General features: G+C 34.6%; 1 protein-coding gene across 1 annotated transcript in view; it reads left to right on the top strand.

Moving 5' to 3' along the window:
- The window catches only part of ALMS1 (ALMS1 centrosome and basal body associated protein), a 225,046-nt gene that overhangs the window by 59,398 nt on the left and 150,385 nt on the right, over positions 1-15,263 (top strand). The window contains exons 5-8 of the mRNA XM_081264701.1: positions 1,305-2,275; positions 3,182-3,300; positions 3,547-3,690; positions 7,223-7,382. Of these exons, the coding sequence (XP_081120827.1) occupies positions 1,305-2,275; positions 3,182-3,300; positions 3,547-3,690; positions 7,223-7,382 (1,394 nt within the window). The remainder of the gene's footprint in view (positions 1-1,304; positions 2,276-3,181; positions 3,301-3,546; positions 3,691-7,222; positions 7,383-15,263) is intronic.

The raw sequence follows: 15,263 nt of genomic DNA, 5'->3' as shown, positions 1-15,263 counted from the left end.
TCCCTTCTTCTTACTTTCATTCTTTAAAAAAGTATTCATTTCTAGATTACTTGTTCTACACTCTCATTTTGATCAGTTGGTATTGAATCTGCCAACTTAATCTCTTTTTTTAATGATTTATATTTCTATTTTTTTTTTTTGAGAGAGAGAGAGAGAGAGAGAGAGAGAGAGAGAGAGAGAGAGGAGAGAGGAGAGAGAGAGGAGAGAAAGAATTTTAATACTTATTTTTTAGTTTTCGGCAGACACAACATCCTTGTTTGTATGTGGTGCTAAGGATCGAACCCGGGCTGCACGCATGCCAGGCGAGCGCGCTACCGCTTGAGCCACATCCCAGCCCTATATTTCTATTTTTTAAAAAAAATATTTATTTTTCAGTTGTAGTTGGACACAATTCCTTTATTTTACTTATCATTTATTTTTATGTGGTGTTGAGGATTAAACCCAAGGGCCTCACATGTGCTAGGTGAGCACTTACCATTGAACCACAACTCTAACCCCAACCCTTTACCTTGTCTGTGAATATGAAGTTTTATAACATATTCCAAAGTCCTTTAGAGTAATCATAATGGGAAAAAAGTCTGGAATTCCTTAAAACAAAATTAAACTTATTCAAGAATATAATTCTCCTGCTTTTAGAACTGAAAGAAAAATCCACCTTAAATTAAAAACTATAGATATTGGGTTGGGGTTATAGCTCAGTGGTAGAACACTTGCCTAGCATGTACGAGGTCCTGGGTTTGATCCCCAGCATTGCAAAACAAACAACACTGTAGATGCGTAGGATGTAAAAAGTAAGCTCTGCCCTTATGCTGTATATTTAGTTTTAGTAACTTTATTGAAAAGTGTTCTGTACACGTTTGATTGTCAACCTATGATTAAGTTACTATGGTATTTTTTTGGGAATGTATCTCTTGAAATGGTTTTCACAAGAATAATAAATACTGGTAAATGAATTAATACATGGTAGGTGATAAACTAAATATTTAAAATAGTAAAGCTAAAAAGACTATTTTGAATTTTTCATTAAAAAACTTTTTTTGATAATATGAAAATCAGATTCTGTTTTGTTTAGGAGAAGTCTGAGATAATATCAGGATCATAGTTTCAATAGTTCGCCTTGTGTTTACAAAGATTTTGCTTTATTCTGTTGTTAGCCACTTTAATGGAATTCAAAATTTGTTTTTTTACATACTTTCAAATAAAATTGATATCAGTGAAATATCAGTTTTGTGTTTTTATTTTAGTGCTTAAAAATTAAATGTTATTAAAGTATTACTTATTTATATATGATTATATATTTTCAGAGGAATCCCTGATAAGACTGAAGACATTGAATGGTTTTCTCGGCCATCGGAAGTTAGTGAAGCTTTGTACCAGGCTACTTCAGAAGTATCTTCAGACTTAGTTAACAGTTGCTTTAGTGTATCTCAGCACGTACTTACAGGTAGCACAGCCATTGGGTCTCAGCGCTCTTTTTTATCTCCTGAACAAGAGAATAATAAAGAGAATACTTCATCCAACACTGTTGATGAACTGAAAATCCCCAAAGATTCTGATAATTATGATGCTCTTTGTTCATATATGTCATGGAAGACACAAAAAGACATACAGCAGCCAGGAAACAATTTTGCTGATAAAGATCAAGTTTCAGTTTCAACTTTATCTGATATTAGTGATGAAAATATAGCTCCTAAAAGAAGTGACAGTTTTAATGCTTCTGGTTTACATGTGCATTGGGAACAGGAGCCTTTACAGCAGACAGAACCAGGTCTAACCAATAAGGACCATGTTTCTTTTCCACATGAAGTTGCTTATGATAATAAAATGTCATATTCTTTCTTGCGAGTTTTGTTGGAAAGAAGAGGAAAAGCAGTTCCCTTGACATCTGATAATCATAATTTTGAGAGTGTGTTTTTAAGTTCTTCTGCTGAGAATGAGGTGAAACAAAAGGTGAATTCTTTGGAGGGATATGAAAGAACTGAAGGAGGTCTACAGAAAGAATTATCTCAATGTTTTAAACAAAAGGAGTCTACAAATAATTTGCTATCTTCAGAGGTGCATCCCAGATCTTTAGATGTAAAGTATGTTGGGAATGTTGTAGTTCCTGATAATTCTGTAAAAGTTTCAGAAGCACATATACTCTCTGGAGGACATGATATCTCTAAGATGGAGGCTTCTGGTGGTCCCCTTCAGACACCTGCATCCAACTTGGATGAGACATCAGTACAACTGTATTTTCAAGAGGAAAGAAACCAAAAGGAAACATCTGCTTTTGGTGAGAAAAATGTCATTGCTACTGAAAGTGTAGCCTTTGAGGCAGTTATTGCCTCTATTGAGCCTTCCGAGAAAGTGAGTACAGTAAGTGAAATCCAAAATGGCATCAGTAAGTCTTTAACAGATGACAGCCACAAGAGAGAATCAAAAAGTTCAGATCTTTCCTCATTAAATTATATTGATGAAAACTCTTTGTTTGATACACTTAAGTTTCCAAATTATCAGTCTACTTCTGGGGAGTTTGAACCAGAAGTTTCACAACCATTATTGCATAAAAATGATGATGATAATAGTTCCCTATGTTGGTATCCAAATTTAAAATCACCCCTTAATTCTCCTCAGAAAATGTTCATTAAGCTACTTTCTGTTATTCCAGAGCTTAAGTCATCTGCTTTTTTAAGTGGAAAACCTTACTACCAGGCTGTTGGTCTTGGCAAAACACAATCAGCTGTATTTCAGCATGATATATGCAATGAACCATTTCTTCCCACTGGGAAGATAAAGTCTGTTTCTGCTCTTGACCTTGCAGAGAAGGTAGGATCTTCAAACATTATTTATTCAATGAAAGTATCAACTTCAGATTCTTTGGTTTTACAAGATTTAAAGCAGCAAACCTTTGAAGAAGTTGCTGATTCCTCAGACTATAATTTGGGTAAGAATGTAAACTCTAGTAATGTCATTGAAGGTCCTCTTGCAGCTGTAGGAAGCAGCTTTTCAGCAACCTCTGTGGCGTGTGATGCAAAGTCATTAGGTGCTTTACCACTGACTGCTGATGCGTCATTAATTATAGTCAGCCAAGAGACATTGCTGAAAGCTGATATAGACCAAGGGGAAATACCTTGGCCTGTGGGAACTGAGTCCATTTTTACCATACATAGAGTTATGCAAAATGACTCCTGTTTTGTAGAGGAACTGCAGGAGAAGGCTGACTCTGATGACATTACTATGGATAATGATACTGAATGCTGTAGCCTAGATGAAAATGATGTTGTATGCAGTGAAAGTGTTGCTGACCTACAAAGAGAGGTGAGACACAATAAAGTGATACTTGTTGGGAGGCTGGGGTTGTGGCTCAGCGGTAGAATTCTCGCTAGCACATGTGAGGCCCTGGGTTTGATCCTCAGCACCACGTAAAAATAAAATAAAGGTATTGTGTCCAACTACAACTAAAACAAAATTTAAAAAAAAATGATAGTTGTGGGAAACATGGTCTTTTCAGGTATTATTTCAGGAAATTGTATTTGTCTTTATTTTGCTTTTTACTACTTCTAGACATGTGATCAACATGATTTGACTGGTGAGTATGGTGAGCTGGAAGTTTTAGAGAATTTGCTTGATGATCTTTGTGATAGCTCTCTGCCCTGGCAACATACTTCACAACTACTATCTGAGGAGGAAAGCAATTTTGAAAAGCCTGTAAGTGTTTCTCTTTGACATTTCTTATTGTTGGGTAAAGGAATATTTTAGTGAAAAGATGATAATGAAAGTAAAGGACCTATTATTAAACATCCTGTAACACTAATGGGTGACTTGTAACCTGGTCTTCATCTGATATCCATTAATATGCTCCATTAAGTTGTTAGAGGCTGGCATAAAAGAAATGTTTATGTTTTATAAACCATAAGACCTAGTAATTTCTGTAGTGTCTTGGAAAGAGCATCTTTTGGAGCTCATAGGCCTTTTATCTTGAGATATCCAAATTCATGTCATGCAGCAGCAAGTCTTTGGGACAGTGTTAAGATTAGATGCATTTACAGGGACATTCAAATGATTGTGCTTCCTTCTGCTGGTTTTCAATGTATTGGCTTTGATCTTAGCCAAAAGGCTAAGAAGTTGGAGCTGGGGTTGTGGCTCAGTGGTAGAGTGGTTGCATGTGTAAGGCACTGGGTTCGCTTCTCAGCACCACATATAAATAAATGAGTAAAAAAAAGGCCCATCAACATCTAAAAAAATATATAAAAAAAGGCCAAGAAACAATCAGTGTACAAGCCTTGAAATTGGTATTAGAATATTCAAGTATTTTTATTTTGAAAAAGAAATCATATCATACCAGATATGATAGTACTCTTTCTGTATGGCTCATCATGCATTCAGGGGATTTGCCTGCTCCTTGGATTTTTCCTTGCTCTCCTCATCTGTCTCTTAAGACTAGTCATTCATACTCCTTTACTTACTTTGATATCTACTAATTGTTCTTCTAAGTGATTGAGTAGCTACTTATTTGTGATGTAGCTTAGAGCTGTGAAAAGGGCATAAAGATTGGGGTCAAATTTCAGTCAATTTATTTTTTAAGGATAAGGATATAGAAGTGTAGCTCAATGATAGAGAACTTGCGTAGCATGCTCAAGCCCTGGGTTTGATCCCCAGTAGTGCAAAAATAAATAAATAAATGAAATTAAAATAAAAAAATAAATAAGGGCTGGGGATGTGGCTCAAGTGGTAGCGTGCTCGCCTGGCATACGTGAGGCACTGGGTTCGATCCTCAGCACCAAATAAAAATAAAATAAAGATATTATGTCCACCTAAAACTAATAAAATAAATATTTAAAAAATAAACAAACAAATAAATAAAATTTAAAAATCCAGTTCATTTACTTTCTTAAACCTTGTGCTTTGAGCAAATGACTTTGGAGGCTGACTTTCCTGATCTAATCAATCTCATATATTTCCATATTAAATAAGGTAAGGTATAGAGCACTTATGGTGCCTGTCTGTTACCAGTGGTTTCCTACTCTTCTATCATTTTCAATGTCAGATGCTGCTTGGTGTGTGTGTGTGTGTGTGTGTGTGTGTGTGTGTGTGTGTAACAAGTTTCTCCTTGTTCTTGATAGCAGTATGTAATAAAATATGATTTTAATATCACTTATTTTGGTTAACTCAAAAAATTACATAAGGTTCAGTCTTAGATTTGTTTTCTTTCTTCCCCTTCCTTTTTTCTTTTCCTCCTTCCCTTCCCTTCTCTTCCCTTCCCTTCCCTCCCTACCTGCTTGTACACCTAGTTTCTTCTCGAGATTTAAATGCCTGTCTCTGTATAGATGGTATCATCTCTTTTTGGTTCCTAATATTAATTGCCTTGAGTCAGGCCCTTATGGTATTTTTACATGAGGTTTTCTTGTGAAGATTATCATCGTCTCAATTTCAACTTTATATAAAAATAATCAGACTGATCAGATGAAAGTTGACTTCCTAAGTTCTTGTAGAAATATTAGCACTTTTCCTAGTTTCTTTGTCATCTATCTTTCTTTCTTCATTGTGGATTTAAGTGTGGGAAACAAAACAAATCTTGAGATTTTCTTCCTGATTCCTCCAATTTTCAATTAGTAATGAAGTTTTTATATTTTCAATACTTCCCATCTTTTTTCACTCTACATTTTATTTTGGATTACTTTCTCTAATGGTTCTATGTTTTGAAGTTTTGCTATAATGAAATTTTTATTGAAGTCAATATCATGATAGAAGTTTCTTTTTGTATTTCGAAGCTGAGGTGAAAAACTACTGTTAAATACACATACAGTATGTATATCATATATGTTTATATTAATGAACTATATTTCAAAAGAGTTACTTAGGAGTGGAATAATTGAAAACAGTGCTGTATGTGGAGTGGGGTTCCTTGGCAGCATCATCATTTTGGATTAGGTAATTCTTTCGGGGGGGGGTGTCTATTCTGTGTATTTTAGGATGTCTTGCAGCATCTCTGGCCTTTACTCACTAGATATCAGCAGCATTCTTTTCTCCCCAAGTCATAACAGTGAAAAATGTCTCCTGGCCTTGTGAAATATCCCTTTGCAAGGTGCAAGATCTTCCTCATTTGAGAACTACTAATCTAGAGAAAACTGTATAGGTAGTAGATGTAGAATATTCATTTTCCCATCCTGACAACTTCCTGAGAATTGACAAAAATGATAAAAGAGGATAGAACACTTTGTGCTTATGTGCATTTTTAGACGCCTTCCTGAGAGGGTATAACTAGACCAATCTTTTTAGGGACTTACAAAACGTAAAAGTTGTATATGTTTTCATGTAAGTATACTTTGAATTTGGTGAAAAGTTATACTTTATGTATTAAAGTCATCAATAATGATTGTATTTTCTAGCAAGGAAATATTTGGATCTGCTGAAACATTAGGGACTTCTTTTCAACAATTAACTTTTACTTCATTATCAATTTATATTCCCAGCTAGGGTTTTTTTTTTTTTTTTTTTTTTTTTTTTTTTTTTTGGTACTGGGGATTGAAGTCAGGGGTACTCAATCACTGAGCCACATTCTCAACCCTATTTGTATTTTATTTAGAGACAGGGTTTCACTGAGTTGCTTTGTGCCTCGTTTTTGCTGAGGTTAGCTTTGAACTTGCTATCCTTCTGCTTCAGCTTCTGGAGCCTCTGTGATTACAGGCATGTGCCATTGTGCCCGGCTCCCAGCTACTTTTGATTCATGAAGTTTGAGGACTTTGGGGGTTTGATAAATCAGCACTCTTGTAGTTCTTTGATGCTCTGATTTTTTCCTCTAAATATTTGTGAATGTCTAGAAATATTACTGTTCTGTCTGTACTTCTTACTCTTTTTTTCCCACAGCACACTTCTCCCCTTAAGAAAATTCTTGAGTTTGTCAAGAATAATATCATGGTTCAAATATTTTAATGGTGGTTATTATAAGGAGCAAACTTAGGTAACAGAAGATTTTTGGGCCTACTATCTGTAATATTCTATAAGGCAGATTTTAAACCCACAGGATGATTTGTAGATCTTCTCAGACTTTGACCAAACCAAACAATATATGAATATATATATGAATTAAGTATATATGAATGTGTATGATTTCAGCAGAGCTGAGTATATTGATTATAAGTAAATGTTGACTACTATTAGTTCATTTTTTATAATAATGAGGTTTGTTTTTAACAGGTGAAGACTGAAATTAATCTTTTCTTCTTTTCTCTTTTCCTAGGTAGTTCATTCTAATCTGAGCATTTGTGAGTCTTTTTCATCTGTTTTGCCTCCATTTGTTCCTCATGAGCCAATCAGAGAGTCAGATTACCATGCTTCAAATCTCAGAATGTTGAGGGTGTCTCTTGATACTGTGCCAAAGACTCCCCAACATTTAGCAGGTATGTAGAAAAAGGAGGTAGTAAATGTCTTCCTTATGGTTAGCTTGTGAAAAATACCTTGCTATAAACTTTCTAGCAACTTGGTTAGGGATACCTAGATAGTTGATAAAGTATTATTTCTGGTTATGTTTGTGAAGGTGTCTGTGGAGGAGATTTGAATAAGTAAATGGAGTAAGGAAGATCTGCTTTCACCAGTATGGGTCCTGCTGGTTGGCTGAGGCCTGGATAAAACAAAAAGGGAGAGGAAAGGCAAATTTGTTCTCTCTCTTGAGAGTTGGGACATGTTCCCTAGGACATCAGAACTCCAGGTTCTCTGGCCTTTGGATTGCAGGGCTAACACCAACAGCCCCTTAGGTTTTAGGCTTCCCTAGGCTGACAGCAGTATAAAATCATTATCTCCAGCCGTAGCTTACTTCTCAGAATTACTTGCCAATCCTTTTACTCAGTTAGCTCCATCTCATATTGACTTTAACATAAATTCTAAGTCTTCTAAGCCACCTTCCTCAACCCCCCCGACCTACTTCTATCACTTCCCTCCTCTCTTAGCAGATAATCTTACTTTCTGACTCAGAATCAATCCCCCTCAGTTTCCTTTCTATAAGATTATATGCATCCACTCTTGTCCTCTTTAGCTCAAATAATTTTTTTTCTTTCCAGTTATATAAAATGTTTATCAAATGGCTTTGCTTAACTTTTTAAAATTGATGCATTGTAATTATACATAACAGAAGGATTCAGTATACTGTATTCATGCATGCACATAACATAATTTGATCAATCTCATTCCCCAGTTATGGGGATCTTCTATACCCTGAAATTTATATATTGAAATCCTAACTCCCAAGGTGATAGTATTAGGAGGTGAAGCTTTAGAGAGGAAATTGGATTATATGGGCTTTTTTTGGTGTCAGTTATAAACAAGACCTCACAGATTTCTTTCCTCTTCTACCATATGAACACACAGTAAGAGAGCATTGTGTATGAAGAATAGGCCCTCACCAAACTCTGATATGCCAGCACTCTCATCTTGGACTTTTTAGCCTCCAGAGCTGTGAAAAATAAGTTTACATAGTGAGGATAGGAGTGATGAAGCTCTTCATGTCTTGGACCAGAAAGGACTCCTTTACTTTTTTTGTGTTCAGATAGATAATAAGTACAACTAATAAATATCTAGACCTCCAAATATTTAGAGCTTTGGAAGGAAAATGATGTATTTACAATGCAAATTAAAGCCATCTATCTATTATAAAAGCTTTGTTGAAATATCACACCATACAATTTACTCATCTAAAGTGTACAAATCACAAAATTGTGCAAATATCACCACAATTTAAGAACATTTTCATTCCCCCAGAAGAAACCCAATTAGCTATAACTTCTCATTTCATATCTCTTCAACACCCGTAGCCCTACATAACCACTAATCCACTTTTTCTATAAATTTGCGTATTTTGGACATTTTCATGGTAAATGCAGTAGTACAGTTAGCGGTCTTTTGTGACTGACTTGCTTCACTTATATAATGTTATCAAGGTTTATCCATGTTATAGCATGAATTGGTACTCTTTACTGAAAATAGTAGTCCATTGTATGGATGTATCACATTTGTTTATCCATTCCATAATTGATAGTATAGATATAAACACTTGACTAGTAGGAATAAGGCTGCTATGAAAACCATGTTCAAGCTTTTGTGTATGGAGTTTTTCTTTTTTTTTGCTAGGAGTAAAATTATTTATTGGTTCCTGGAACTGTGTTTATCATTTAGAGAAACTGCTAAATTGTTTCCTAAAGTCTGTGTCATATTATATTCCCTTCAGCAATATTAGGATTTCAGTTTCTCTACATCCCAACAATGCTTGTTATTCCTGTCTGTTTGATTACAATCACTCTGGTTGTTGTTAAGAGATATCTTAACTGTGGTTTTGATTTACATTTCCTTAGAGGTTAAAGATGTTGAACATCTTTTCTTGAGTTTATTGGTGTTTTGTGGATATTTTTAAGAGAAATGTCAGTTTAGATCCTCTGTCTATTTTTTAATTGGGTTATTTATCTTTTTATTGAGTGTTTTTTAAAATATGTTGGATGTACAAGTCTCTTATTAGGTGTGCTGCTTAAACTTTTTTTTTTTCTCCTAAGTCATGGATTTTCTTCGCTTTCTTGATGGTATTAATTGAACTACAGCATTTTTAGTTTTGATGAAATGCACTTTCTCCGATTTGTTTTATATTTATTTTTTAGTTGTAATCGGATACAATAACTTTATTTTATTTATTTGTTTTTATGTGATGCTGAGGATTGAACCCAGGACCTTGCACATGGTAGATGAGCACTCTACCACTGAGCCACAACTTGAGCCTCTCTCTGATATTTTTAAATTAAAAAAATTAAAACAAAATTTAATCAATAATTATAATGTAAAAGTTACTTTCTCATCTATATTTTAGAATACTTTTTTCTACTCTATTGGTTCTCTTTAGTTATACATGACAATAGAATCCATATTAGTATAATTATAAAAGCATGGAATATATCTTATTCAAAATCAGACCTCAGTACCTCTCCTTCTCCTTCCCTTTCCCCACACCTCACTCCCTTCCTTCTGTTGAAGGTTTTTTTTTTTTTTTTTTTGAACTGGGGATTGAACTTAGGGGCACTGGACAACTGAACCACATCCAGGCCTATTTTGTATTTTTATTTAGAGACAGAGTCTCACTGAGTTGCTTAGTGCTTATGATTGCTGAGGCTTGCTTTGAACTCAGCATCCTCCTGTCTCAGCCTCCCGAGCTGCTGGGATTATAGGCATGCGACACTGCGCTTGGCTATAGTTATTTTTTTAAAGTTAATTTTTTGTGGGTGTACACAATGGTGAGATTCACTGTGGTGTGTTCATATATATACATAGGAAAGGTGTGTCAGATTCATTCCTTTTCCTATCCCCTTCATTCCTCTTTGTCTAATCTACTGAATATTGCTTCTTGACCCCATCCTTCTTTGTTTTTTTGGGATTGGCTTACTTCACTTAGCACGATATTTTCTAATCCATTGATTTACCTGCAAATGCCATGATTTTATTCTCTCATAATGCTGACTAATATTCCATTGTGTATATATATACCACAGTTTCTTTGTCCATTCATCTCTTGAAAGGCATTTAGGTTAGTTCCACAATTTAGCTATTGTGAATTTTGTGCTGTGAACATTTATGTGGCTGCATTACTGTAGTATCCTGTTTTAAAGTCCTTTGGGTATAAACCGAGGAGTGGTATAGCTGGGTCAAATGGTGGTTCCATTTCAAGTTTTCTAAGGAATCTCCATACTGCTTCCCAGAGTCCTACTAGCAATATAAGAGTGTGCCTTTTCCCCCACATCCTTGTCAACACTTATTGTTGCTTGTATTTGTAATAACTGCCATTCTGACTGGAGGGAGATGTAATCTCAGTGTAGTTTTAATTTGCAATTCTGTAATTGTTAGAGATGTTGAACATTTTTTCATGTGTTTGTTGACCATTTGTATTTCTTCTTCTCGAAATATCTGTTTAGTTCCTTTGCCCATTTATTGATTGGATGATTTGGGTTTTTTGGTGTTAAGCTTTTTGAGTTCTTTAGGTATACTGAAAAGTAGTGCTTTATCTGAGGTGCAGGTGGCAAAGATATTCTCCCATTCTGTAGACTTTTTAGTTTGATGCCATCCAACTTATTGATTTTTTGATTGCACTTTCAGAATCTTATTAAGGAAGTTAGTTCCTCATCCAGTATGCACAGGTATTGGGCCTACATTTTCTTCTATTACGTGCAGAGTTTCTGGTATAATTCCTATGTGTTTGATCCATCTAGGAATTTTGTTTTTTGCAGGGAGAAGGGTAGGTGTTGAATTTCATTTTGCTGCCTGTAGTTTCCTTTATTCACAGCACCATTTGTTGGAAAAAAAACTAATTTTTTCTCTAATGTATGTTTTTGAATCCTTTGTCCAGTAAGAGATAACTTTATTTTTGTGGGCTTGTCTTTGTGTCTTCTATTCTGTTCCATTGGTCTTCTTGTTTGTTTTGGTGCCAGAACCATGCTGTTTTTGATACTGTAGCTCTGTAGTATATTTTAAGGGCTGGGATTGTGATGCATCTGCTTCACTTTCCTGGCTAAGGATTGTTTTAGCTATTCTGGCCTCTGTCCAGATTTATTGCATGATTGCCTTTTTTTATTTCTAGAAAGAAGATCATTGGAATTTTGATGGGAATTGCATTGAAACTGTATAGCAGTTTTGGTAGTAAGGCCATTTTGACAATATTAATTTTGCCTGTCTAAGCACATGGGAGGTCTTTCGATTTTCTGAGGTTGTCTTCAACTTCTTTATTTAGTGTTTTGTAATTTTCATAGAATTTACCTCTTTTATTAGATTGATCCCTTTTTTGAGGCCATTGTGAATGTGATTGTGTTCCTAATTTTTCTTTCAGCTGATTCATCATTGGTGTATAGATATACAATTGATTTATGGATGTTAATTTCACATCCTACTTTCCTGAATACATTTGAATTCTGGAAGTTTTCTGGTGGAGTTTTTTGTGTCTTCTAAATATAAAGTCATGTCCTTGGTAAACAGAGATAGTTTGAGCTGTTCTTTTCCTTCCTATTCGTATCCCTTTAATTTCCTTTTTTCAGCCTAATTGCTCTGGCTAGAGTTCTAAGGACTATGTTGAATAGAAGTAGTGAAATTGGCCATCCCTGTCTCATTCTTGTTTTTAGAGGGAATGCTTTCAGTTTTTCTCTGTTTAGAATTATGTTGGCCTTAGGTTTGTCTTATATAGCTCTTACAATGTTGAAGTGTGTTCCCTCTATTCCTATTTTTTGAGTGTAGTAAACATGAATGGATGTTGTATTGTGTCAGATGCTTCTTCTGCATCTATTGAGATAATCATGTGATTCTTGTGTTTAAGTCTCCTAATGTGGTGAATTACATTTATTGATTTTTGTATTTTGAACCATCCTTGCATCCCTGGGATGAACCCCACTTGATCATGGTACACTGTCTTTTAAAAATATTTTTGTATGCGATTTGCCAGTGTTTTATTAAGAGAATTTTTGCATCTATGTTAATCAAGGATATTGATCTGAAGTTTTCTTTCCTTGATGTATCTTTGTCTGTTTGGTATCAAGGTGATTCTGGCTTCATAGAATGAATTTGGAAGGATGTCCTCCTTTTCTATCTTGTGAAAATGTTGAGGAGGATTGGTTGTTTATTCTCCTTTAAAGATTTGGTAGATCTCTGCTGAGAATTCATCTGGCTCTTCTTTGTTGGTAGTCTTTTGATGGCTTCTTCATATTCCTTACTTAAAATTGATCTGTTTAAATTTTCAATGTCCTCCTAATTCAGTTTGGGTAGGTCATATGTCTTTAGGAATTTGTCAGTGTCTCTAAGATTTTCTAGCTTAATGCAGTCTAAATTTTTGAAGTCTGATAATCCTCTGTATTTCAGCAGTGTCTGTGGTTATATGTCCTTTTTCATAACAGATTTTAATAATTGAGTCCCCCCCCCATTTGTTTTGATTATTTTGGCTAAGGGTTGACCAACTTTGTTTATACTTTCAAACAACAAACTTTTAGTTTAGTTGATTTTTTTAAATTTTTAAAAAATCTCAATTTCATTGATTTCAGCTTTAATGGTAATTATTTCTTCTTCTGAATTTGGTGCTGATTTATTGTTTTTTTTTCTAGGGTCTTGGGATGTAATATTAGATTATTTATTTAGTGTCTTTCTTTTAATGTATGAGCTCAGTGCCATGAACTTGCCTCTGAGTACTGCCTGTGTTGTGTCCCAGAGATTTTGATATGTTATATCACTGTTCCCACTTACCTTTATGTATTTTTAAAAATTTCATCATTGGTTTCTTCTGCTCTCTACTTATCGTTCAGTAGTGTATTATTTATTCTCTAGGTGATAAGTGTTTTTATATTTGCTAAATTTGCTTTGTGGCCTAAAATATGGTCTTTTTAGAAAATGTTTCGTGTGCTGTTGAGAAGAACATGTATTCAGTCATTGATGCTTTAAATATTCTATATATGCTTTTAAATCTGAATTACTAATTGTATTTTTTATTTCTGTAGATTGTTTTTATAGTTTTTGTTTGGATGATCGATCCAGTGATGAGAGAGGTGTGTTAAAGTCACCCAGTATTATTGCATTGTGGTCTCTTTGATTCTTGATATTGAGAAGGCTTTTATGTATAGAGATGCTCCATTATTTGGGGCATAAATATTTATGATTATTATTTCTTGTTCTATGATTCCCTTAAGCAGTATGAAGTGAACTTCTTTGTCTCTCCTGATTAACTTTGGCTTGAAGTTCACTTTATCTGATATATGGAGAATAGAAACCCCTGCTTGTTTATGAGATTCTTGTGAGTGATATTTTTTTCCCCATCCTTTTACTTTTATTCTGTGCATGTCTTTGCCTGTGAGGTGAGCCTCTTGGAGAGAGCATATTGTTGAGTCCTGTTTTTTTAATGCAATCTGCCAGCCTATGCTTTTTGATGGATGAGTTTACTCCATTTAAATTATTATTATTGAGAGATGATTTTTATTCCCTGAAGTTTTGATATATTTCTAATTTAACTTGAATTTGATACTCCTTTTGATAGACTGTCCTCCCTCTGCTGGTTTTCATTTTTAATTTTCATTTCTAATTCATGAAATAGTTTAGTACTCACTAAACTATTGTAGTGCAGGTTTTCTAGTTGTAAATTCTTTTAGCTTTTGTTTATGGTGGAAGGTTTTTATTTCGTTTTCAATTCTGAAGCTTAATTTTGCTAGGTACAGTATTCTTGATTGGCATCTGTTTTCTTCAGAGCTTGGTATGTATTATTCTAAGATCTCCTAGATTTTAGAAATCAGTTAATATCTGGATTGGTTTACCCTTTTTAAATTGATTTTTTAAAAAAAAAAGTGACAGTGGAATGCATTACAATTCTTATTACATATATACAGCACAATTTTTCATATCTCTGGTTGTATATAAAGTATGTTGACACCAATTTGTGTCTTCATACATGTACTTTGGATAATTATGTCTATCACTTTCCACCATCCTTGCTAATCCCCTGCCCCGTCCCTTTCCCTCCCACCCCTCTTCCCTATCTAGAATTCATCTATTCCTCCCATGCTCCCCCTCCCTACCTCACTATGAGTCAACCTCCTTATATCAGAAAAAACATTAGACATTTGTTTTTTTAGGAATTGGCTAACTTCACGTAGCATTTTCTTCTCCAACGCCATACATTTACTCTTTTATTGCTGAGTAAAATTCCATTGTGTATATATGCCACATTTTTTTTTTATCCATTTATCCACTGAAGGGCATCTAGGTTGGCTCCACAGTTTAGCTATTGTGAATTGTGCGGCTACAAACATTGATGTGGCTGTGCCCTGTAGTATGCTTTTTTTAAGTCTTTTGGGTATAGACCCAGGAGAGGGATACCTGGGTCATATGGTGGTTCCATTCCCAGATTTCCAAGGAATCTCCAAACTGCTTTCCATAGAGATGCTCCATTGTTTGGGGCATAAATATTTATGATTATTATTTCTTGTTCTATGATTCCCTTAAGCAGTATGAAGTGAACTTCTTTGTCTCTCCTGATTAACTTTGGCTTGAAGTTCACTTTATCTGATTTCCAAGGAATCTCCAAACTGCTTTCCATATTGGCTGCACTAATTTGCAGTTCCAGCAGCAATGTATGAAAGTACCTTTTCCCCCAATCTTTGCCAACACTTACTGTTGTTTGTCTTTTTAATAGCTGCTATTCTGACTGGAGTGAGATGATATCTTAAGAGTAGTTTTGATTTGCATTTCTCTAATTTCTCAAAAATTGCTAGAGGTGATGAACATTTTTC

Source organism: Spermophilus citellus (assembly GCF_964194105.1).
Source record: "Spermophilus citellus genome assembly, chromosome: 13".
Taxonomy (NCBI): Eukaryota; Metazoa; Chordata; class Mammalia; order Rodentia; family Sciuridae; genus Spermophilus; species Spermophilus citellus.
The sequence above is the reverse complement of the archived record's forward strand: the minus strand, read 5'-3'. Positions and strand labels throughout refer to the sequence as shown.